Source organism: Podarcis melisellensis (assembly GCF_964234715.1).
Source record: "Podarcis melisellensis genome assembly, chromosome: 13".
In the NCBI taxonomy this organism is placed as follows: Eukaryota; Metazoa; Chordata; class Lepidosauria; order Squamata; family Lacertidae; genus Podarcis; species Podarcis melisellensis.
In genome coordinates, this window is record NC_138545.1 from 6935199 (window position 1) to 6959681 (window position 24483).

General features: G+C 47.5%; 1 protein-coding gene across 1 annotated transcript in view; it reads left to right on the forward strand.

Annotated features, from left to right (window-relative positions):
• LOC309355897 (myosin-6) overlaps positions 1-24483 on the forward strand; it is a 140152-nt gene that overhangs the window by 87455 nt on the left and 28214 nt on the right. Inside the window, exons 2-16 of the mRNA XM_081887123.1 lie at positions 2315-2346; positions 3664-3865; positions 5439-5582; positions 6208-6364; positions 7090-7117; positions 7253-7361; positions 8623-8715; positions 9473-9536; positions 10726-10824; positions 12385-12488; positions 13467-13605; positions 14183-14301; positions 17182-17331; positions 18077-18247; positions 20698-21007. Coding sequence (XP_081743249.1) covers positions 2315-2346; positions 3664-3865; positions 5439-5582; positions 6208-6364; positions 7090-7117; positions 7253-7361; positions 8623-8715; positions 9473-9536; positions 10726-10824; positions 12385-12488; positions 13467-13605; positions 14183-14301; positions 17182-17331; positions 18077-18247; positions 20698-21007 — 1921 coding nt within the window. The remainder of the gene's footprint in view (positions 1-2314; positions 2347-3663; positions 3866-5438; positions 5583-6207; positions 6365-7089; positions 7118-7252; positions 7362-8622; positions 8716-9472; positions 9537-10725; positions 10825-12384; positions 12489-13466; positions 13606-14182; positions 14302-17181; positions 17332-18076; positions 18248-20697; positions 21008-24483) is intronic.

Genomic DNA, 24483 nt, shown 5'->3' on the forward strand with positions numbered 1-24483 from the left:
GACCTGAAACATGCTGTCATTCCAGCTCACTTCCCGGGCGCTTATCAGCCACTGACAGCACTCCTGTCCCCCTCCCCTGAGGAATGTGCCTCCCTCCTCTGGGAATCAGGGGCTGCAGAGAGGAGAGGTTGTGAAGGGGGGAGGACAGTTGAAGGGATGAAGACGAGCGCCATTCATGGTCAGGCTGGTCCTTCGCGGAGCCATCTCTCCGAATCCTTGTCATCATGTCACTCACAGCTGCGACGGGCCTGTTTCAGGGAGTGGGAGGGGGCGGAAGACTGGGCTGGGGGGTGATGCTATTTCGGACAGGAGGATATAAAGGGATGGGGGTTGGTCCAAAGGCTCAGATCTTGCTGGACTCCAGGCTGAGTTACCCCCGTGTCCTGGCGTAAGAGATTTCTGGTCTGGGGATGTGCGGTGGGGCTTGTGGGGTGGGCGTAGTGGAGGGAATAAATAAATTGGGGGTCTCGGACGTGTGGGTCAGGAAAGGATGCGAAGGAAGTAAAATGTCTTTCGGCTGTAAATATTTCCTTCCAAGCTGGACCCGGAATAAGAGGACTGAGATGCTGTTTCTGTTGCTGCTGAGGTCATGTAAGCACCATGTTCCCCCAAAGATTATTGAGAACTGTAGTTTATTTCAGGTGCTGGGAATTGCAGCTCTGTGGCGCGTGAACTACAGCTCCCAGGATTCTTTAGGGGAAGCCATGGGGTGAGAGTTTCAGATTGTAGTATAGCTGTGACCCTAGACGAGTTGGTCCAGGTTTGCTTTCGTAGGGATCAACATGTATTTCTTTAGCAAGTTTGATCTATTATCTGAACAAATGATAGCAATAATCTGTAAGTGGCTTACATATTTGCGGAAGTGCCAGTGACCTCTCTGGCATACAGACACCTGCCTACTTACCTGTGTGGTTTAGACACACCTGGGTGCATCTCTCTGGTGTCTGTAGGCCAGGCGTACGGCAAGGGCAATGAAGTCAGGGAAGAGCAAACAAACTGTGAGGATGGAGGTTCTGGTTTGTGGAAGTAAGCTTTTCAGTTTCACAGGTCTCTTCTCTGGAGCTCCCCAAGGGGGTTTGCGAAAAATCTATCGGTCACCTACGAGGGTGAGGTGCGTGAAGAAAAGCTTTGTGGATGACGGGTTTTTTGAAGAAAGATGCTTGCTATCACCTACAATGGGGCAGGGGAGAGGGAGGAGGTATTTATATATCATTGACTGAAGAAGGAGACAATATGGGGGGGGGAGTAGAGCTTGTAGTTAACAGGGAAGGAAAATGAAGGCAAAGAAAGGGCTCCGATAGCACTGAGGACTGGAAACTTGAAATTAAGACTTGGGCTGCGTGCGCACCACACATTTAACGCAAATTTAAAGCATGTTCCCACCCAAAGCAATTTTGTAGTTTACCCACCACAGAGCTGCAGGTCCCTGCCCCTGCAGTTCCCAGAATTATTTGTGGGATGTCTGCTTTAAATGTACTCAGCCCAGTCCAGCCAGTAAGATAGTCCTAGGGATAGAAGAGGGTCCTGTGTGTGACATAAATCGAAGAAAAATATTTTTGTGGAAGGTGACAAAGGAGGGCTAGAGGAGGGGTTGTAGATGACTGGGTAAGGAACTACAGTTCCCTGTATGCATGGGGGGGGGGAGCTTATGGGGAGGGGGCGAGTGAGGCCACGGCTCACAGTTGGAGCAGGGAAGAAGGAAGATGATAGAGCATGGGTAGTCAAACTAAGGCCCGGGGGCCGGATCCGGCCCAATCGCCTTCTAAATCCGGCCCACAAACGGTCCAGGAATCAGCGTGTTTTTCCATGAGTAGAATGTGTGTTTTTATTTAAAATGCACCTCTGGGGTATTTGTGGGGCCTGCCTGGTGTTTTTACACGAGTAGAATGTGTGCTTTTATAGAAAATGCATCTCTGGGTTATTTGTGGGGCATAGGAATTCGTTCATTCCCCCCCTTTCAAAATATATTCCGGCCCCCCACAAGGTCTGAGGGACAGTGGACTGGCCCCCTGCTGAAAAAGTTTGCTGAGCCCTGTGTTAGAGGCTGGATGGAGGAGTGGGTGACTATTACAGGCGAAGAAAAATGTGGGGGTTGCTTGGATGGAAGAAGGAGATTTATGCTCCTCAATAAGGCTATGAGTTTTTGCAACCCCTTCCCCTTCCACCCACCAACCTTTTGGCCCAGACTTTCCTAAGAGGCAGCTGCTCCAGCTGCTTTTCCCACCTGCTCAGCGAGAAGATGCCAGCGACCGGTTCCTGACTCAAGCCTGACACTCATTCTTCCTCCACCAACTCTTTTTATTTCTTTTCTCAGACTCCAGTCTTCCTCCTCCAAGGCTCTAACAGGTAGGATGACCTTGTCTCAACCTTCCTGTCGCTCCCCCCCCATGTCTCCCCATATATGAACTGAATTGTATGAAATGAATTGTATAGGGGGAAATTGATCGGCAAAAATGTGTCTTATCAGGCGAAAGCTCATTCAAGCATATATTAGGATAGATTCGCCTTAGAATGCTTATGAACTTTCATGGGGACTTTTTATTTTGTTTTCACTGCAAACTGATATGGAAATGCAGAGAGCCAACTCAGCTATATAGCTGCAGATATAACGTTTTAAGTGCATTTTAAGTGCATTGTACAAATGTGACACTAGATGGCGATGGTGAGCTAATGGGGAATTCCATATGTATTTTTAAACTTTTTTTAAAAAAGCATTTTCACAGTGTGTTTTTTATATATGTCTAGATTCAGCGCTTAAGACTGAAAAAAAATAGAAACTGAGATATCACACATTAAAAGCACATCAAACCCCTACCGGCAAATCGGCCGGGTAAATCTGAAGCCTACTATACTAAATATCTTCTGGACGACAAGTCTAATGATATCACAGTGGCCGTGGCAAAGTTTCTCTCGGTAGCCATACGTCTCAAAGATCATCATACTTAAGACTAAACAAATATCGCCTCGGTCTCGCTCTCCCAGGCGGTTGTCTGTATGAATCTGCATTTTATTCTGTGTTATTATTATTAAAAGCACATCCCCCCCCCCACAGCCCAGATAATTGTGGGAACTATAGTTTACCCCTTGCGGAACTACAACTCCTGTAACAAAATACAGTTCCCAAGAGTCTCAGGTGTGCGTTTGCACGCTTAAAATACAGTGGTATCTCAGGTTAAGTACTTAATTCGTTCGGGAGGTCCGTACTTAACCTGAAACTGTTCTTAACCTGAAGCACCACTTTAGCTAATGGGGCCTCCTGCTGCCGCGCTGCCGGAGCACAATTTCTTTTCTTATCCTGAAGCAAAGTTCTTAACCTGAAGCACTATTTCTGGGTTAGCGGAGTCTGTAACCTGAAGCGTATGTAACCCGAGGTACCACTGTATATGGTGTATCCACAGCTTGTGAGAAACTGGAACTGACAGATTCTCCCACTTCTAGGCATGAGCAGGCCACTGAGAAACGATGCAGTACCTTCCACGAGTTGTTGGACTACAACTCCCATCATGCTGGCTGCTGGCGCTTATGGGAATCGGAGTCCAACAGCCCTTAGAAGGTCACAGGCTCACCATCCTTGCTGCAAAGTTACCAGGGGTGCTGTGTACCGGGGATGGCAGTCTTTCTCTTGCTTCCCTCATGCCCTCCCTCCCTTCTTCTGCTGCGCAGGATGGGTGACGCCGTGATGGCCGAGTTTGGGGCGGCGGCTCCCTACCTCCGGAAATCGGACAAGGAGCGCCTGGAGGCCCAGACCCGGATCTTCGACATCCGCACGGAGTGCTTTGTGCCCGACGAGAAGGAAGAGTTTGTCAAGGGCAAGGTCACGAGCCGCGAGGGAGGCATGGTCACCGTGCAAACCGAGAACGGCAAGGTCTGTGGCAAGGGCGGTGCAAAGAATCAGAGGACAGAATCATAGAATTGCAGGAAGGGACCCTAAGGGGCATCTAGCTCAACCCCCTGAAATGCAGGGTCTGGACTTTGCGAAAGAGGTGGGCAGGGACTTAGGAATCTGCCTCATTCTGAGGAGGGGCCCACTGGTCCTCCTAGTTCAGCGTTGTCTACACTGAATGGCAGAGGCTGTCCAGGACTTAGCTGTATCTGGAGGCACCAGGAATTAATAATAATAATAATAATAATAATAATAATAATAATAATAATAATAATAAATTTTTATTTATACCCTGCCCTTCCCGGTTCAAAAACCAGGCTCAGGGCGGCTAACAACAAATTTATAACACGTAATTATAAAAGCAGCATAAAATACAGTATAAAAACATGAATAACAATAAAATTCAGAAATCAATTTAGGGGAAATAAGCATTAGATAATCCCCAGGGCTAGCTGGCTGAATTGGTCCTACTTGGGCCAGCGAGGAGGGCAGGGGAGAATTAGCTGTGGGGTCTCAAAACGGGCAATGCTCGTAAAAAGGGGAGGGGGAGGGAAGGGAAATAAAAGATCAGGCTGAATTCAAATTAAAGGCCAGGCGGAATAGCTCTGTCTTACAGGCCCAATGGAAGGAGGTTAAATCCTGCAGGGCCCTGGTCTCATGGGACAGAGCATTCCACCAGGTCGGAGCCATCACTGAGAAGGCCCTGGTGGAGGATAGTCTGACTTCCTTAGGGCCCGGGACCTCTAAACTATGGTTGTTCATGGACCTTAAGGTCCTCTGTGGGGCAGACCAGGAGAGGCGGTCCCTTAAATACGAGGGCCCTAAGCCACATTGAACCTGGGACCGTCCGAGTGCAAAGCAAGAGCCCGTCCCCTAATGGAATGAGAATCCTTGGGGCTCAAACGGGGAAGAGCAATTGCCAAGAAAGGTCAATGGGCCAAGGAGGGTTCATGTTTGTGAGGACGCTTGTCTGCAGCGAAGCCGAATATTGGAAGATTTGGGGCAGGGGAAAGAATGTGCTTCTTTCCACGGCGCATTGTTAAACTGCGGAACTCACTGCCACAAGAGGCAGTGAAGCTTGCCCATCTGGATGGCTTTAAAAGCGGGTTGTGGACCAGTTTGTGGAGGACAAAGCTAACCATGGCTATTTTCAGCCTCCGCGGCCAGAGGCAGGAATGAGTTTCTGGAAATGGCGGGAGGGGAGAGAGGGCGCTCAGGTGCCGCTTGCGGGTATCCCGTGGGCATATGATTAGCCACTGTGAGAACAGGACGATGAAGGAGATGGGCCTTTGGCCCAGATCCGGCAGGCTTTTCTCACGTTCTGATGATTTTTGAGGAGAGCGGGATAGTGGAAAGCCAACGAACTGGCAATTTTGGAAGAGGACAGCGGAAATGAGGCTGTGGCTTTTGCGTCTGTCAAAGGCCAGATAACCAGGATCAGGACCCAAAGGGGAAGGAGGAGATGTTCTGGAAGCTTAAAGGTCCGATGGGAATTGGCGGGTCAGTGTTTTTGATTGTGGGATCTGGACGATGGTTTCTGCTAAAACTCCCCCAGACGGTGACAGTGAAGGAGGCGGACGTCCACCAGCAGAACCCGCCCAAGTTCGACAAGATTGAAGACATGGCCATGTTGACCTTCCTGCACGAAGCTGCCGTCCTCTACAATCTGAAGGAGCGCTACGCCGCCTGGATGATCTATGTAAGTCCGGTGGGGGGGCTCCCCACCATCTAGGGGGCTACCTTCCCCAACCAGATGCCCTGCAAAAGTCTTGGACTAGAACTCCCATCAGCACCACCAGCACAGCCAACTGGTGACGGTGATTGTCTTGGTGCTGATGGGATTTGTAGTCTAGCTACTGACTGGGGCTGATGGGAATCGTAGTCCCCTTTGGTCAACTATGGTTTCTTTGCTAGATCTTCAGGTTTTTTTCCAGTGTCCCTATTTTCCAGGGACGTCCCTGATTTAGAGAAGCCGGCTTCTGATTTCATCCTGGAATGTCCCACTTTTCCTTAGGATTCCCCTATTTTCATTGGAGAAACGTTGGAGCTATCTGAACCCTGAGCCGTCTAAAGACAATCCTGTATAGAGAAGGGTTTTTTATGTTTAATAAAAACATAGTAAGTTTTTATATATGTTGGAAGTAGCCCAGAATGGCTGGGGCAACCCAAAAAGATGTCTGGGGTATAAATAGTAAAATTATAATGATGGAATGGGATGTCCCTATTTTCAGTGGATAAATGTCGGAGGGTATGAAGTTCACACTTCATTCTAACTTGGCGTGTCCCTCTCAGCTTTTGGTTCCCTCTTCTTTTCTCCCCCCCAGACATACTCCGGCCTCTTCTGTGTGACTGTTAACCCTTACAAATGGCTGCCGGTCTACAACGCTGATGTGGTCGCTGCCTACAGGGGCAAAAAGCGAAGCGAAGCCCCTCCCCACATCTTCTCCATCTCCGACAACGCGTACCAATACATGTTGACGGGTACAAAAGGATTTGTTGCCCTTGTGTGGGGTTTTTATTTTGTGTGGCAGCAGGGAGACGGTTCTCCCAGAATCCTCCTGGCTAATCTGCTTCGGGGAATTGTAGCCCAAAACATCTGGAAGGCGCTGGGCAGCTTAAAGCTAGTCTAAATTTTCCTGAATGCAACTCATAATGTGCTCAAATTCACTGCATTCCATGATGCTACAAGGTATAAGTGGCATTTTAAAATACCGTATTTTTTGCTCTGTAAGACGCACCAGACCACAAGTTTTTGGAGGAGGAAAACAAGAAAAAAAATATTCTGAATCTCAGAAGCCAGAACAGCAAGAGGGATCGCTGTGCAGTGAAAGCAGCAATGCCTCTTGCTGTTCTGGCTTCTGGGATAGCTGCGCAGCCTGCATTCGCTCCATAAGACGCACACACATTTCCCCTTACTTTTTAGGAGGGAAAAAGTGAGTCTTATAGAGCAAAAAATACGGTAAATAATTGGAGAACTGGGGAAACCCATAGCCTGTGGCTGTTCCTGAAGACATCTAACAATAGAACTTCGGTGTTCTATCTTTGACCACCTGATATTAAGGGTAAAAGAGGGGGGGGCAACTTTCAGCACCTTACCTTGCATGTGAACATTTCTGAGCAACCTCTGATTAGCTGCTCAATGCCAGAGACATTGGTCCTCAATCTCAACCAGCATGGCAATTCTTGCATTTTCTCTTTCCTTCCAGACCGAGAAAACCAGTCTGTCCTCATCACGTGAGTGCCTCAAAATGACCCCCTTCTCCCCATTTGGCATGTTGTGAAAATCCAAAGTATTTTCTGACTGCATAAGCAGTCGCAGGCTTTCCCTCTGCCCGGCTGCCTCACCGTCGTATTCTGTCCTCATTCCAGCGGAGAATCCGGTGCAGGGAAGACGGTGAACACCAAACGGGTGATCCAGTACTTTGCCAGCATCGCTGCCATCGGCGACCGCAAGAAGGATGCCGCCAACACCAACAAGGTACCCAAGAGCGATTGTGATCGTGTGCGAAGCGCAGGCCTTTCCCTCCTGCGCGCAAAGGCCTCCCGCCTCCTCTTCCAGCCGAGTAATGCTCTTCAATTCCTCTTGAAAGTCTGTAACGAGGAAGAGAGGCACAGGGAACGCATTCCACAAACGGGGAGCCACCACCAAAAAGGCTCTGTCACTGCCAGGCAGGTTGAGCTACCAACAAGGCTTCACCAACTGATCGTAAGGTCCAAGATGGTTGATACTGGGGAAGGCGCTCTTTTAAGCTATAGTTCCCAGGATTCTTTGGGGAAAGCTGTGACTCTCAAAGCGGTATGAGAGTGCTCAGCCGTGGCTGGTCCATTAGGGTGCATGGGGCATTGCCTCACCGACATCAGCCTGCCCCCAAATGTCTCCCTTTGCATATCCAGCTCAGGAACCAGCTTCCTTCTCCTTAGTCTCCGTGTTGCCCTTTGGAGAACTCAGTTTCCCTGAGAGCTGCTTGAAACGAAGGCATGGATGTGAAGAAACTCTGGTTTCTGACATGCTAGCTTTCTTGCGTGTGAATCCATTCCGGGAACCCCCATTTACATCTGAAATTGGTGCAGCCCAGACGCAGGTTTCCCACCCCAGAGAGAGTTAGGCCCTTGGCATAGCTGGCTAAGGCCCCATTAACATCGTACAGAGTTGGAACCGACCCTGAGGGTCATCTAGTCCAATTCCTTTTGCAGGAATCTCAACACGCCGTCTCCCATCCAACTGGAAACCATTTCAGACCCTGCTTAGCTTTGCGAATGTGCCAGTGGTTTTATTGCTGCACCACTAGGAGGTCTCATACTGCTTTGAGCCGTCATGGCTTCCCCCCAAAGAATTCTGGGAGCTGCGGCTTATTCATGGTGCTGAGAGTTGTTAGGGGACCCTCCACCCCATTTCCCTCGCAATTCTCTGGGCAGAGGGATTGGCCGTTAGACCACTCTGAGAATTGTACCTCTGTGAGGGGAATGGGGGTCTCCTAACCTCTCTCAGCAAAGAGAGGCAGCTCCCAGAATGCTTTGGGGGAAGCCATGACTGTTCAGAGCGGGCATCATAATGCCCTAACCATGCAGTGCAAATGCAGCCTTGTGTTTAATCCAACATGGCAATCCCTGCAGCCGGAAGAAAATTCCCCACAGCGGACCCTGGCACGCTCTGAATTCCCCCACAGCAGACGTGGGACCTGAAGATGTGTGGAGGGGGTGTATTTAAGCTGCCCTAACCATTCACTCTCCTTTTTCAGGGGACACTGGAAGATCAAATCATCCAGGCCAACCCTGCCCTGGAGGCCTTCGGCAACGCCAAGACCTTGCGGAACGACAACTCGTCCCGATTTGTGAGTGAATCTGGCTGGTTAGAGAGGCGTATGGAAGACCCCCAAATATCAAAGCCCTGCCTGCCTTCCATGTTGAATCCCACAACTGGGTCACGCGTTTTCTCGTCCGCACCCCCTCACAAGACCCCCCGTGAGATCACAGAGCCCCAAATACATGCTTTTTTGTGCTCTCACAAGCCCTCAAAAACGTGCATTTTTGGGTGCTGTGCAAAACCGCCAGGCCATGAAAAGTGCTTTTTTCAGGGTGAGATGTTGGCATGAAATCATACGAGATCATAACACCCAAAATGGCTGGCATGCTCTCACGTGGGGGAAAAGGATGTCCTGATTTTTCCAGGGCGGTTGCGTGGTTTGCGTCCTGTATATCAGCCTATGCCCTTGGGCACCTAGGAAGCTGAGTCAGACCAGGACTCCATCTAGCTAAGTATTGTCCACACTGACTGGCAGCAGCTCTCCAGGGTTTCCGGCTGGGGACACCTCCAGCCCAACCTGCAGATGCCGGGGATCAAACCTGTGACCTTCTGCATGCAAAGCAACCCAAATTGCAATGGGTCTCACGTTCTCCCTCAAAATAGTTCAGAATGGCATTGTTGCCTACCACCCCTGCTAGGTAGGCTTGGCAGCGGCATAGAGGTAGCTTCTGCCTTACCCGAAGCCACCCCGTGAACTTCACAGCTTAGAGGATGATTTGAACCCAAGACTTCTTTATCAGAGTCCAGCGCTCTCATATAGTCATGCCTTCTTTTTTTCTGTCTAGGGTAAATTCATCCGAATCCACTTCGGGGCAACGGGAAAGTTGGCGTCAGCCGACATAGAAACCTGTAAGTCAGACTGCAAAGGGAAGTTTGATTGGTCCGTCTGATCTGTGCGTCCAGCTGTGTTTCTGTCCCCCACAGCAGCCATCTTGTGTTATGCCACGCACCCCACAGCAGCCATCTTGTGCTTTGCCACACACCCCGCGGCAGCTGTCTTGTGCTATGCCACACACACCACAGCAGCCATCTTGTGTTATGCCACGCACCCCGCGGCAGCTGTCTTGTGCTATGTCACACGCCCCATGGCAGCCATCTTGTGTTATGCCACACACCCCACAGCAGCCATCTTGTGTTATGCCACACACCCCGCAACAGCTGTCTTGTGCTATGTCACATGCCCCATGGCAGCCATCTTGTGTTATGCCACACCCCACGGCAGCCATCTTGTGCTATGCCACACACCCTGCGGCAGCCATCTTGTGTTATGCCACACACCCCGCGGCAGCCATCTTGTGTTATGCCACACACCACGGCAGCCGTCTTGTGCTATGCAACACACCCCGTGGCAGCCATCTTGTGCTATGCCACACACCCCGCGGCAGCCATCTTGTGCTATGCCACACACTACGGCAGCCATCTTGTGACTGGCACCCACTGCACTTCCCCAAAAATTCCACTGGCCCAAAAAGCTTCGCAACTCCTGCCACCCTCTTCAAATTCCTTATCCCGCCATACATATTCCAGTTAAGAAAGAGTAGCAGTTGTTATTATTAAAACAAATTTACAGGAAACTTCACAGTGTAAAGCCATTGGAGGGGTGTACACAGTAAAAACAGAATGAAACAGAAACACAAGCTCTGATAACAATAATATCAATTCAACAAACTCTAATGCAATGAAACCATCTCTACAAACTCTAAAAGAAACTAATCTGTTTCATCTATTAAAAAACTGATATTTCCCCTCTTCCCCATTTGCTATACCTGAGGGCAAGGAGTGTCTTAGAACTGATTTTGTACGCTGCTCTGAGAGAGCCTAAAAGGATAAGCAACAGTTGCTGCAAATAAATAAATACTTATATATAGTAGTGATATCTAAATTTGCATCTAGGCATATAAATTAATATATGCCAGTCCTGTGCAACTATGTGTTTTTTGTGTTGTTGTTTTTTGGCAAGGTGTAAGTGGCTGTTCTAGATTTTACACAGCTTGCATCAATTCAGTATTCACACAGCCCCCTGCCCCTTCTCTCTCAGATCTCCTGGAAAAGTCCCGGGTGATTTTCCAGCTCAAAGCTGAGAGAAACTACCATATATTCTACCAGATCCTGTCCAACAAGAAGCCAGAGCTTCTGGGTGAGTATTTGGGTTTTACAATAGCATAAATAAAAACATTCGTAAAGACATCAGTAGAAACATCAAATAAATGCTGATTAGTTAAAAGAAGGTTCGCAATTCAAAGGCCTGTCTAAACAACACCGCTTTTCGGGGATGCCTAAAAGAAGGCTGGGGCGATTCCTGCTGAACTTTTAGTGGCAAGGAGTTCCACCGGCGAGGTCCTGCTGCACTCAAGGCTTGGTCCATAGTGAAGGCTGGGCAAGCCTTTGGGGCATGGGGGAACCACCAGAAATGCCCCGTCATAGGATCTCAGTGATCGAGGCAGAACATAAGGGCCCATACGGTCCTAAAGGGAATTTGGTCCCGAGGTGTTTAGGGTTTTGTGAATTAATGCAAGAACCTTGCACTTGATTCAGTAGCAAACTGGCAACCCATCTCTCAGCAGAAGTGTAGTGTGTTGCCAGTAGCCTGTTCCCGTGAACCGTTTGGCCACTGCATTCTGCATTAGCGGCAGCTCCTAGACTATATACAAGGGCAGCCCCACAAACAGCACAGTGCAGTAGTCAAGCAGAATAAAGGTCTCTGCCAGCCTAGTGAAGCAAGCGAACTTTCTGCAGTACAGTGTTACCTCGGGTTAAGTACCTAATTCGTTCCGGAGGTCCGTTCTTAACCTGAAACTGTTCTTAACCTGAAGCACCACTCTAGCTAATGGGGCCTCCTGCTGCTGCCGCGCCGCCGGAGCACGATTTCTGTTCTCATCCTGAAGCAAAGTTCTTAACCCAAGGTCCTATTTCTGAGTTAGAGGAGTCTGTAACCTGAAGCATATGTAACCCAAGGTACCACTGTATAGGAAAGGGAAATGAATTGAAAAGTGTGGGGTGAACAGTCTTGATATCCGTGGAAATTCAGGATTGCTATTCTTACCTCATCCACAGAACAGTACCAGTCAGTTGTAAAAATTTTTATTTATTACATCCCATCTTTCCTCTGAGGAGCTCATGGTTCTCTTCTTCCTCCCTATTTTATTCTCACAACAACCCTGTGAGGTAGGTTAGGCTGGGAGGCAGTGACCGACCCAAGGTCACACCTATTGAGCTTAATGGCCAAGTGGGAATTTGAACCCTGGTCTCTCCCAGGTTCTGGTCTGACACTCTAACCCAGTGTTTCCCAAACTTGGATCACCAACTGTTTTTGGACTACAATGCCCACCATCCCTTGTTAGCTGGCGGTCAAGGACGATGGGAATTGTAGTCTGAAAACAGCTGGAGACCCAAGTTTGAGAAACACTGCTCTAACCACCATACCACGCTGTCTCCTTTGTCCTTCCGCTACGCTGTATTTTGTTGGCCAGTTACCAATCTCTGCTAAGCCAGTTTGATAAGGATGCGAGTCTTTCCGAAACCAGGCGATAACAAGTCTAACTATAAATCTACAATAAGTTTAAATGGGTTTAAATGAAATATTCACATTGTGGCCAAATCTTTCTTTGAGCTGATGGTTTCCGGGGGGGGGGGTCATGCCCTGAACACAGTCTGCTATTAACCCCCCTCTTCATTCCCCTGTTTCTTTCCCCAAAAGACCTGCTTCTGGTCACAAACAACCCCTACGACTACAGCTACATCTCCCAAGGAGAGGTGACTGTGGCCTCCATCGACGACTCAGACGAGCTGATGGCTACAGATGTGAGTCTCTTTGCATAAACACAGGGAGGGGAAGGGACGTCAGCCATTTTCCATGTGTTAAGAAGATCCATTTAGGGGTGCCAAAATTTGGGCTTGCACGGGGCGCCATATTGAAAAAGATGACAAAAATCCTGGGTGTAGCAATCCCTGGATAGAGCTATCTTGTATTTCTTTAATGCTTTTCATGTTTATACATTTCACTAATTTTACAATCGTTTTAACATTTCAAAGCTTAGCTTCTTCTTTCTGCAGTTCCTTAAATTTGTTTTTGATATCTTCTGCATATCCAAATGAACTTAATTTGCTCATTTATTCATTTAATTTGCTCATTTATTCATCTCCTTTAAATATATACTCTTATAAAACTGCAGATTATTACAATAACCCTGCCAATGTTCTGACCTGTTTACAATTTATCTGTCAATACTCAATAAACCATTTCCATTCTTTTATAAAAAGTTTGTTATCTTAATTTCTTACTCTTCTGGTAAGTTTCTCCATTTCTGCATACAGTGGTACCTCGGGTTAAGTACTTAATTCGTTCCGGAGGTCCGTTCTTAACCTGAAACTGTTCTTAACCTGGAGCACCACTTTAGCTAATGGGGCCTCCTGCTGTTGCCGCACCGCCGGAGCATGATTTCTGTTCCCATTCTGAAGCAAAGTTCTTAACCCGAGGTACTATTTCTGGGTTAGCGGAGTCTGTAACCTGAAGCGTATGTAACCTGAGGTACCACTGTATTTCATAAGGGAGAGCTATCTTGTGGCTACAGAACTGGAACAGCACCACCTGCTGGCAGCTCCTGGAGTGCAGGAAATGTAGTGTGGAGGTGTGTGTCAAAAGTGAATGGTGCCAATTTGAGAAGCGTCCTCGGTGACGTTTTCTTTCTTTCTTTCTTTCTTTCTTTCTTTCTTTCTTTCTTTCTTTCTTTCTTTCTTTCTTTCTTTCTTTCTTTCTCTCCCCCCCCCATATATACACAGAGTGCCTTTGATGTCCTGGGTTTCACCCCAGAGGAGAAAGTCGGGGTTTACAAGCTGACTGGCGCCATCATGCACTACGGCAACATGAAATTTAAGCAGAAACAGCGGGAGGAGCAGGCTGAGGCCGATGGGACCGAAGGTGTGTGGTTTGCAAAGGGCAGGAGAGAGCTGTCGGATGAAGGGGAATGTCAGGGAGAAGAGGGAAAGGGATTTGTGGAAGGGGAAAGAAGCAGGGGCAGAGGAGAAAAGGGGTTTGGTGTGTATTTAAAGTTGGACCTGTGTGATTCGCGCTTTCAGGAAAATATGTCAACCAAAGCATCCTCAAAAATGAACACTTCTCTGAATTTTGTAGTTCTCCAGCCAAGTCACGCGCACGAAGAATAAATATACTAGGATGGTGTGTCTATTAAAATGTATGTATGGGGGGGGGATACCATCCCAAAATGAATTAAATTAGGGGGGATTGCTTTGCAGAGGTTCAGATATTAGGCAAAATGACGTACCATTGTGTGTGTAGTACCAGGAGAAATTTGTTTAAAAAAATAAAACAAAATTGCAGATTGAGGTGGAGAACTGACCTTAAGATTGAAGAAAGGAGAAACGTAGCAAAGCTGAAACGGACAGACGCCTCCACCTCTTAAAAAAGAAGTTGCAGGAGTAGAAAATCTAGGATCCCACCCGCAGTATCTACCATACGTATTTCCTTTCCTCCCCAGATGCAGATAAATCTGCCTACCTGATGGGCCTGAACTCAGCCGACCTCCTCAAGGGTCTCTGCCACCCGAGGGTGAAGGTTGGCAATGAATATGTCACCAAGGGGCAAAATGTCCAACAGGTGAGGATGTCTTTTTACAGGCAGCGGGGCCTCGGGTTCCAGAAGGTGTGTTGGCCATTTTTCTTCAGCCTTGGGTTCCCAGGTGTTGTAACACTACAGCTGCCATCAGCCCTGACTATTGGCTAAGCTAGCAGGGGATGATGGGAGTTGTAGTCCTACAACATCTGGGGCTCCAAGGTTGAAAAACACCATTATCGGGTATTTACAGTTTGGCAAGCTTGACGTGGGTGCAGTTGTTGGCGTTGACGGTGCTGGCCTCATTATTTGCATCAGTTCAGACTGGAGATGGGAAGAAAATTGACCCAGTGTCCATTTAAAGGCAAACGTAGGCAATTTGCACTTTCTGTAACATGAAATTTAAGCATGAAATTTAATGCGTGAACCGAAACACAGCCATCCTTTGAAATTTGCACTTCTCCAAATCTTGCAATGTGGTTCCCACATCCCATCACAATTCACATGCACAAAAATGTACATATGTTAGTGAAAATAACACATCGGCATGCATTACGTTAGAGAAAGTTGCTTTGCAGCCGTGAGTGTTTGGGGCAAGGTTGCATTCCCCAAAACCTTTATATTAGGAGATTGGAGCACTAAAATGCGGATGAATTCCCCCGAGAACTTTTTAAAAACAAACAAGCCATAACATCACAAACTGTTGTGGAAACGGGGAGAACCAACTTCTAATTAATCATGAATAGAAATGTAAGGTTAGCCCAGGGTTGTTCGAATTGTTGTTGTCATAATAAAGGATAGAAACCCTTCTAAAAAAAGGAGGGATCGAAACCTTTCTAAAAAAAACCAAACCGCTTAGCTGGAATGAGCCTGGTTGGATTTAGGGGCAGGTGACCCAGATGACTGCCTGGGGCGTTGGGTTTGGGGGGTGCCAGGCTGTGTTCAGAGTGCACCTGTCACCCAGACGATCTGCTCCACCCTGAGTTCGACAGCTGAAACTAACAGAACAAACAGTTCAGAGGCCACAAATAAAATCCCTTATGCACAAGTTCATCATCATCAGCCACCGTGGCAGGGATCAGGCTTATGTGCAGTCAGGTCATACAGCAAAGTCACGAAATGGGGTACGAGGTGTCTAAAAATGGGTGGTGTGGGGGTTAAAACAGAGGTCACCACAGGAATTCTTGACCTGAGGAGCCATTTGGTCTAGGGCAGCGATTCACAAACATTTTTTCCCCTCTGGGTCACAGTTTTAGAATAAAAATTTCCCTGTGCCTCACCAATTTTCTAATTGATAAATACAGTACAGTGGTACCTCAGGTTAAGTACTTTATTCGTTCCGGCGGTCCGTACTTAACCTGAAACTGTTCTTAACCTGAAGCACCACTTTAGCTAATGGGGCCTCCTGCTGCCGCCGCGCCGCCAGAGCACGATTTCTGTTCTCATCCTGAAGCAAAGTTATTAACCTGAAGCACTATTTCTGGGTTAGTGGAGTCTGTAACCTGAAGCGTATATAACCTGAGGTACCACTGTACATTGGAAAAGAGAAAATAAATGACTCCTAGCAGTGCTTGATTTTGAAAAGATATCTATCCATACTTGGCAGATAAGAAGAAATATTTTGATACTACACTACGCTGAAAATGTTTATATGTTTCTTTGATGGTCCTTGCCATCCTCTCCCTTTGAGAACCACTGGTCAAGGAATGAGCGGACAGTCTGCCTTCTTCTTTGAAGTTCTGCATCCCTGGGGCGTTTTAAAAAATGCTGTGGTTTTGGGGGGCTGGGGACTCGGCAGCCTTTGAAAGATAAAGAGAGAGGTGCTCACAGTGAAGGCAGCATGACTCCTTGCTCAGAGCCCATATAACTTGATGCTGCTGAAGATTGTGTCTTTTTTCCCTATAACTTCTATTAAGTTTTCTGTTTTACATTTTAGAATATTCATTTAAACAACCTTAAAATACCAATGACTTCCCTTCTTCTCTTTCCATGGTTCATTTCGCATAACACAAATCCCTGCATATTTTATATAAACTAAACCATTCCGTGTTCCATTGTTACATCCATCAAAACTTATTTACACTGCTGAATTTATCTTAATGCTGCCCACGTTTTCAAATAAACACAGTTTCCCTCCATATATTCGATAAACATTTCCCAGTCTTCTTTAAGCATCTATTCTTCTTGTTCTCTTATTCTATGTGTTAGGTCCACAAGTTGTACATATTCCATCAGTTTAAGTTGCCATTCTTCTTTAGTTGTGACTTCACTCGTTTTCCATCTGAGGGCTAACAAAACACGAGCTGCAGTCACGATGCTGGAGTCTTCTCTGCCCTTTGCCATGAGGTCCCAGGTCAGCTTACAACACCGTAAACACACAGTACTAAAAATCAGTTTGAACAATTTACCATCAGAAGACTAGGCTCCATTCACCTACTCTACTTGGCCAGGACATCAGTCCCTGCCATGCTTGTGCAGGATCTGGTGCTGAGAAGAAGAAGATTTTGGATTTGATATCCTGCTTTATCACTACCCTAAGGAGTCTCAAAGCAGCTAACAATCTCCTTTCCCTTCCTTCCCCACAACAAACACTCTGTGAGGTGAGTGAGGCTGAGAGACTTCAGAGAAGTGTGACTGGCCCAAGGTCACCCAGCAGCTGCATGTGGAGGAGCGGGGAATCAAACCCAGTTCACCAGATTACGAGTCCACCTCTCTTAACCACTACACCACACTGGCCTGCTCTGCAGCTGCCTATGCACTCCTGATGTATTTTTCTGCAACTCCAAGTGTGCCAGCTGGGGCTGATGGGAGCTGAGTCCCAGAAAATCTGGAGGGCACCACCAGGCGCAGGGGCTCAGATTGCTTTCCCCGAAGTGTTGCTCACTTTTATTTTCCTTTCCTTCCTCTCCTGGCTCCTCCGCTCAGGTGTACTACTCCATTGGGGCCCTGGCCAAGTCTGTGTATGAAAAAATGTTCAGCTGGATGGTGGTCAGGATCAACAACTCATTGGAGACCAAACAACCCCGGCAGTATTTCATCGGGGTGCTGGACATCGCAGGATTCGAGATCTTTGACGTGAGTACATTGCGGTGGGTGCTGCAAGATAGGATCATTGTCCTTAGGTAGATATCCCCTACCTGGAGGACTGGTCTCTTCCTATTGTTCAGCAGACAGCAAGCCTGTCTTGTTTTGTTTTTTCCAAGGGTGACTTGTTTTCTGAGCTGCTCATCCGTCCTCAGCTTGGCTAGGTTAGGCTAAGGGTTTGTGATTTGCCCAAGGTCGCCCAGTCAGCCTCATAGTACGTTTCTGAGCACAATTCAAAGTGTTGCTGCTGATATTTAAAGCCCTAAACGGCCTTAACCCAGTATACCTGAAGAAGCGTCTCCACCCCCATTTTTCTGCCCGGACACTGAGGTCCAGCTCCGAGGGCCTTCTGGCGGTTCCCTCCCTGCGAGAAGTGAGGTTACAGGGAACCAGGCAGAGGGCCTTCTCGGTGGTGGCACCCACCCTCTGGAACGCCCTCCCACCAGATGTCAGGGAAATAAACAACTATCTGACTTTTAGAAGACATCTGAAGGCAGCCCTGTTCAGGGAAGTTTTTAACGTTTTGTGTTTTATTGCTTTATTATTATTATTATTATTATTATTATTCTGTTGGGAGCTGCCCAGACTGGCTGGAGAAACCCAGCTAGATCAGCGGGGTATAAATAAATATTATCATCATCATCATAGCAGAGTGGGGCTTTGAACCCTGGACAGACTGGTTTTTCAAATTGCTGGAGTCCTTGATTTCGTTTCCCTTCCTCGCTCCCTGTCTCAGTTCAACAGCTTTGAGCAGCTGTGCATCAACTTCACCAATGAGAAGCTGCAGCAGTTCTTCAACCACCACATGTTTGTGCTGGAGCAGGAAGAGTACAAGAAAGAAGGGATCGAGTGGGTCTTCATCGACTTCGGCATGGACCTCCAGGCCTGCATCGACCTCATCGAGAAGGTGTGGTTATGAGGTGCTCTCTGAGGGATGGAATCACGCCTGCATACTGAGATCAGGGAAACAGGAGGGAGGGGAAGGGTTTATCATTGGCTTCCCAATTTGCCCCCTCTGCCCCACAGTCCTTTGGACCTAAAGGAAAAACAGCAACAGGGAAGATTCAAGGTCTTGCCCTATTTGGCTCTTTGAGGTACAGGCACTGCACTGCTGATCCCCAAACTGGGGTTTGGTGATCAGGAGTGCCCTCCAAGCAGTGCCGGATTTATGTACCGTATTTTTCACTCCATAAGACGGACTTTTTTCTTCCTAAAAACTAAGGGGAGATGTCTGTGTGTATTACGGAGCGAATGCGTGGTCCCTGGAGCCAAATTGCCCAGGGGTAAAAAGCAGATCATGCTTTTTTTCTTTTGAAAGAGGGGAGTGGGTGTTGAAACAAAGCGACTGATCGTTTGCTGATCGGGGAGAGAGATAAGGGAGGCTAGAGATAATGGAGGCTGCCTAGGAGGGAGGAGGAAAAGACAGCAAACTTGCAAAGGGGGAAAACAGGAAGACTAAAGCAACAAGGAGAGAAATTAGAAGAAAAGGAGGAGCGAAAAACTGCTCCAGCTAAGGAAAAGACACTACACTAAGGCAAACAAGAGGGAAGGGAATGTTGAAAGGAAACAGCTGATCGGTGGGATCGGAAGAGAGAGATAAGGGTCGCTAGCGGAGGCTGCCTGGGAGGGGGGAGGTAAAAGCCCATGGATCCTCAGGATTTTTACATTGGGTCACCCCAAATTCACCATCAGATCACATAGCATGTCCATGGCTATAGTCTGCACCCCAAAACATCATGCACCCACTATTTCTTGGGGCTGCAATGGTGCAAAAATGTGGTTACAAAGCATGGATCCACATGGATCCTCAGGATTTTTGCATTGGGTCACCCCAAATTCACCATCAGATCACATGTCTGTGGCCACAGCATGAACCACAAAAATCATACATCCACTGTTTTGTTCAGAATATTTTTTTTCTTATTTTCCTCCTCTAAAAACTAGGTGCATCTTAAGGTCAGGTGCGTCTTATGGAGTGAAAAATACGGTATAAGCTAAACAAGCTATGGCTTAGGGCCCCACTCTCTTGGGGGCACCCAAAAAAAAAATTTAAAGGGGAAAAAACTGGATGTACATTTCCAAAAATATAAGATAAAAAACAAATAAAACAAAACCTACATGCAGCAACAGTGTTTTGTGGCTTTAGATACCTGTTAGGTCCATAAATTACCATATGGCATATATTCAACACAAAAAACAGCGACAATTTGTTGTTGACAAAGAACAGCTAGACATATAAAGGGCCCCATTACCTTCAGAAGCTTAGGGCCTCATCAAACCTAAATCTGGCCCTGTCTCCAAGCCTCACCCAGTCAGAGCCTCTCGCTTTCCCTTCTTCCCTCTCCTTATTAATTGGCTGAGCCTTCCTCCACCTGGTGCCCACAGATGTTTGGGACTACAACTCCCATCAGCCCCTGCCAGCATTGGCTGAAGTGGATAGAAACTATAGCCCATGGCATCCAAATTGGTGAAACCACCATTACCACTAACCATGGTTTACTCTCAAAGCAGGATTTGAAACCAGAATCTATTCCTGTTTCCAGTCTCTGGTTTGTGAGCAAAACCTTGTTATACAGCAACCGTTTTGTGCCAGTTCAGACATCGTGATAAATTATAGCTCTTGCTAAGGGAGGCTGGGATTAATATGGGAAGAGGGAAGGGAGTGCAGGAGCATTGCAGGACACCGCTGATCACCAAACAATGGTTTGGCAATTGCTAGTGTGAATTTGGAAGTGGGCCAGAGCATCTTCAGAATACTTTCTGTATTTACAAAGGTGCAGATGCAACTTCACTTCATTTATGTAGCTGCTGTTTCCTTACCATGCCTTTCAAACAAGTCAGGAAGAAACAGTTAACCGTGGTTTGTCATTACATTTGAACTGGGAAACTTAGTAAATAATTAAGCTGAGATGTGATTGTGGAAGTACAGCGTAGAATCCTGCCACATTAAGGGCTAGAAACTTGTTTGTTTTAAAGGCAAGTAATCCTTCTTTTTCACCCAATGCCAGTTACTGGATTTGCTTTGCCCGTTACCACTGTGTAACACAACCCTGAATATAAGGGGACTGGCCATTAGCACCCTTGTTGTGGCTTGCTAAAATAAATTCGCTTTTCTGTACACTTTTGGGGAGATGGGTTCAACCACTTCTGGGTTCTTCCCCCGTCCTTCCGATTCCTTCTGTCATTTCGTCTGATTTCACTACAGCTTCTAAACAACTTTAAACCATGGCTTCATATACTGGCTTGTTAGGGAACTATTTGCTATAGTTTCCCAGTTCGGATGCAACAGGAGACCATGGTTAGCCGGGTCTCCCTGACTTGCTGCTTTGACTCTTTCCCCCACCTCTTTCTGTGCAGCCGTTGGGTATCATGTCTATCCTGGAGGAGGAGTGCATGTTCCCGAAAGCCTCCGACATGACCTTCAAGGCCAAGCTGTACGACAACCACCTGGGCAAGTCGAACAACTTTGGGAAGCCCCGCAACACCAAGGGCAAGCCAGAGGCCCATTTCTCCCTCGTCCATTACGCCGGCACTGTCGACTACAACATCCTTGGCTGGCTGCAGAAGAACAAGGACCCCCTCAACGAGACGGTGGTGGGGCTCTACCAGAAGTCGTCCCTGAAGCTCCTTGCTACGCTTTTCTCCAGCTACGCCAGCATGGAGGCTGGTGAGATAATAATAATAATAATAATAATAATAATAATAATAATAATATATATTATTTATACCCCGCCCATCTGGCTGAGTTTCCCCAGCCACTCTGGGCGGCTCCCAATCAAGTGTTAAAAACAATACAGCGTTAAATATTAAAAACTTCCCTGAACAGGGCTGCCTTCAGATGTCTTTTAAAGATAGGATAGCTGCTTATTTCCTTCACATCTGAAGGGAGGGTGTTCCACAGGGTGGGCGCCACTAGACCGGTCTGATTCAGAATGAGTTTTCCGCCACCGGCGCTCTAGCTGCCTCAACGATTGTTTCTTCGCCCTCAGCTCCGGGGAAAACCATGGGGCTGTCCAGGCTCCATGCAATCGGAGAGGGCACTTCGGAGCCAGACAGTCAATAGCCCTGGTTAACTCTGCATTCCAGCTGGCCACCAGGGAATCAGCTGAAAGGCCATCAGCTTGGGATAAAACATCCCCTACCACTCTCTGGAAGCCAATTGGATCCATTAAGTAGCGGGGGCGGACCATCCGAATCGGTTCCACCTCCCTGCAGAGGGGATGGGTCACAGAGAAGTCCAGTTGCACCAGGAAGTGATCTGACCATGGCATTTCTTTTGTTTCGCTTTTAGTTAGGGTCAGATCACCAACATCCATAGAGGTAAACACCAGGTCTAAGGCATGTCCGCGGCTATGAGTCGGGCCAGACTTATTCAGGGACAGCCCCATGGAGGCCATGCTTTCCACAAAATCCCGAGCGGCCCCTTGTAAGGTCGTGTCGGCATGGATGTTAAAATCCCCCAGGGCAACCAAGCTAGGTGTCTCCAGGAGAACATCTGCCATGACCTGAAGCAGCTCGGGCAGGGAATCCTTGGTGCAGCGGGGAGGTCAGTACACCAATAGGAATCCTGTACTGCCCCTATTGCCCAGCTTCCAGAACATGCACTCGGAAAACTGGGTTTTCCCAATAGGACGCCTGGTGCAGACTAATGACTTCCTAAAAATCCCTGCAACCCCCCTCCCCGCCCACATGACCTGGGTTGCTGTGCATAAGAGAAACCTGGTGGGCAAGCAGCGGCAAGGACAGGCCCATCTGCTTCATCCAACCAGGTCTCTGTCACACATGCCAGGTCAAATCCTCCATCCACAATCAGGTCATGGATGGCAGTGGTCTTAAGAATCATTGACCTGGCATTGCACAGCAACACTTTCAGGTCATGTGGGTTTCCATTGCTGATTCCAGTATCCTTCCGGTCAGGACCAGACTTGGAGGCAGGGATAGTCTTCAAACAATGACTAAACCTGCCTCCTCGGTAATGACATGGTCTGGTCTTAGCATAACTCCTCCTCCTGCCCATGATCACTGAGATCGGGTGTCCCAATACATTCCCCCCTGTGGAACCTGCCCCAGCCAGATTGATGGGCGAGCATGAGAGAGGGAGAAGGAGGAAAGGAGAAAACCAGCCCCAGCACTCAGAATTCTTGGGCAGTTGCCATGACATCAGGGCACTCCGGGGGGTGGGGTGCATGGCTGCCATTTTAATTTCCCCAAACACTCCAAATTAGGGGGCAGATGACTCTATTAGCTTTGGGTTCTCTTTGTTTCTTCTCATTTTTTTCCAGCCTTAAGTCCACCTCCCTACGTTTCTGTTTCAGTTTGCAATTTATCTTTTTTTTATTTAGAAGAAAAGCCTCACGGAAATTTGTCAACATTCAGAGCAAATTTCTCCCAGCGATGCACGTTTTCAGTATTCAAGTTTTGCCTGACAAAAACATCACAACGATCATTTTAATTTGTATATGCCGCCCATCTGACTGCGGTTCCCCAGCCGCTCTGGGCGGCTTCCAAAAATGTATTTTAACTCAAGCAATTTCCACTAAAGCAATGTGTTCTTTTTCACACATACAGTGGTGCCCCGCAAGACGAACGCCTCGCAAGACGGAAAACCCGCTAGACGAAAGGGTTTTCCGTTTTGGAGGCACTTCGCAAAACGAATTTCTTTATGGGCTTGCTTCGCAAGACGAAAATGTCTTGTGAGTTCCTGCGGGTTTTTTCCCCTCCTCCCCCTTTTCCTAAGCCGCTAAGCCGCTTATCAGCTGATCCACTGATAAGCCGCTTAACAGCTGATCGCTAAAAGCCGCTAAACCGCTAATAGCACTAATCCGCTAAGCTGTCAATGGGCTTGCTTTGCAAGACGAAAAAACCACTATACGAAGAGTCTCACGGAACGGATTAATTTCTTGCGAGGCACCACTGTATATGCATGTCTTTGCACAGTGCACGCCTTCCCCCAGCCTACACATTTTTGTATCCATTATTACACCAGAGAGCAGCATCATAAAATGCGGATAAGTGCAAATTTAAAAGCCGTCTGCGTTTCAGTTTGCGTATTGTTTCAGAAAGCACGGATGAGGGAGGTTCATGTTAAAATCTACCCTGAACTGAATTTCTACCAGTCCTAGTTTGGCATGATGCTACATGCCCAAAGTGCCTTCCATCAGCTTCAGCTGGTGGCCCAGCTATGCCCCTATCTGGACAGGGATAGCCTAACTACTGTTATCTATGCTCTGTTAACCTCAAGGTTAGATTACTGCAATGCGTTATATGTAGGGCTCCCTCTGAAGATGGTTCGGAAACTTCATCTGGTACAGAATTCAGTGGCCAGGTTGCTCACCAGAGCGAGACGGTTTGAGCATATTATACTGATCCTGGTCCAAGTGCACTGGCTAACAATTAGTTTCCGGGCCCAATTCAAAGTGCTGGTTTAGACCAATAAAGTCTTAAATGGCTCAGGACCGCAATACCTCATATGGAATGCCTCTTTCCATTATGAACCTACCCAGACCCTGAGATCATCTTCTGAGGCCCTTCCTTGTGTGCCTCCTCCTTGAGAGGTCCAGAGGGTGGCAACACTAGAACGGGGCCTTCTCTGCAGTGGCTCCCCATCTGTAGAATGCTCTCCCTAGTGAAGTTCGCCTGGCGCCTTCATTATAAATCGTTAGGCGCCAGGCCAAAATGTTTCTTTGGTTGATTTGATTGACATCCTATGCCTTTTTAAAAGGTTTTTTTTTAATGTGGAGGGTATATTGGGTTGTTGGTTTTATTTTGATTATGTATTTTGTGGTTTTACATTTTGATTTTATTCCGTGAACTGCCCTGAGACCTCCGGGTATAGAGCTGTATATCAACTCAATAACTAACTAAATAAAATAAAATACATTGAAGGAAGCAAAGAGGCACTGCAGGAAATGAGAGCAGCGCAGTGTAGTGGTTAGTTAGAGAGATTTCAATGACGGTCATTGGGAAGGAGACCAGTGTAGGAGAACTGAATTGAAGATTGAAAAAGAAGAAGAGAAACTGAAAGAAACCAAAATTGACCTGATTTGCTTATGCCTTTGATAAGGGAGGCTTGCCTGAGTTTTCAAAGCCTTCACTCTCTGCACTTATGTCTTCAGGTGGAGATGGAGGGAAGGGAAAAGGATC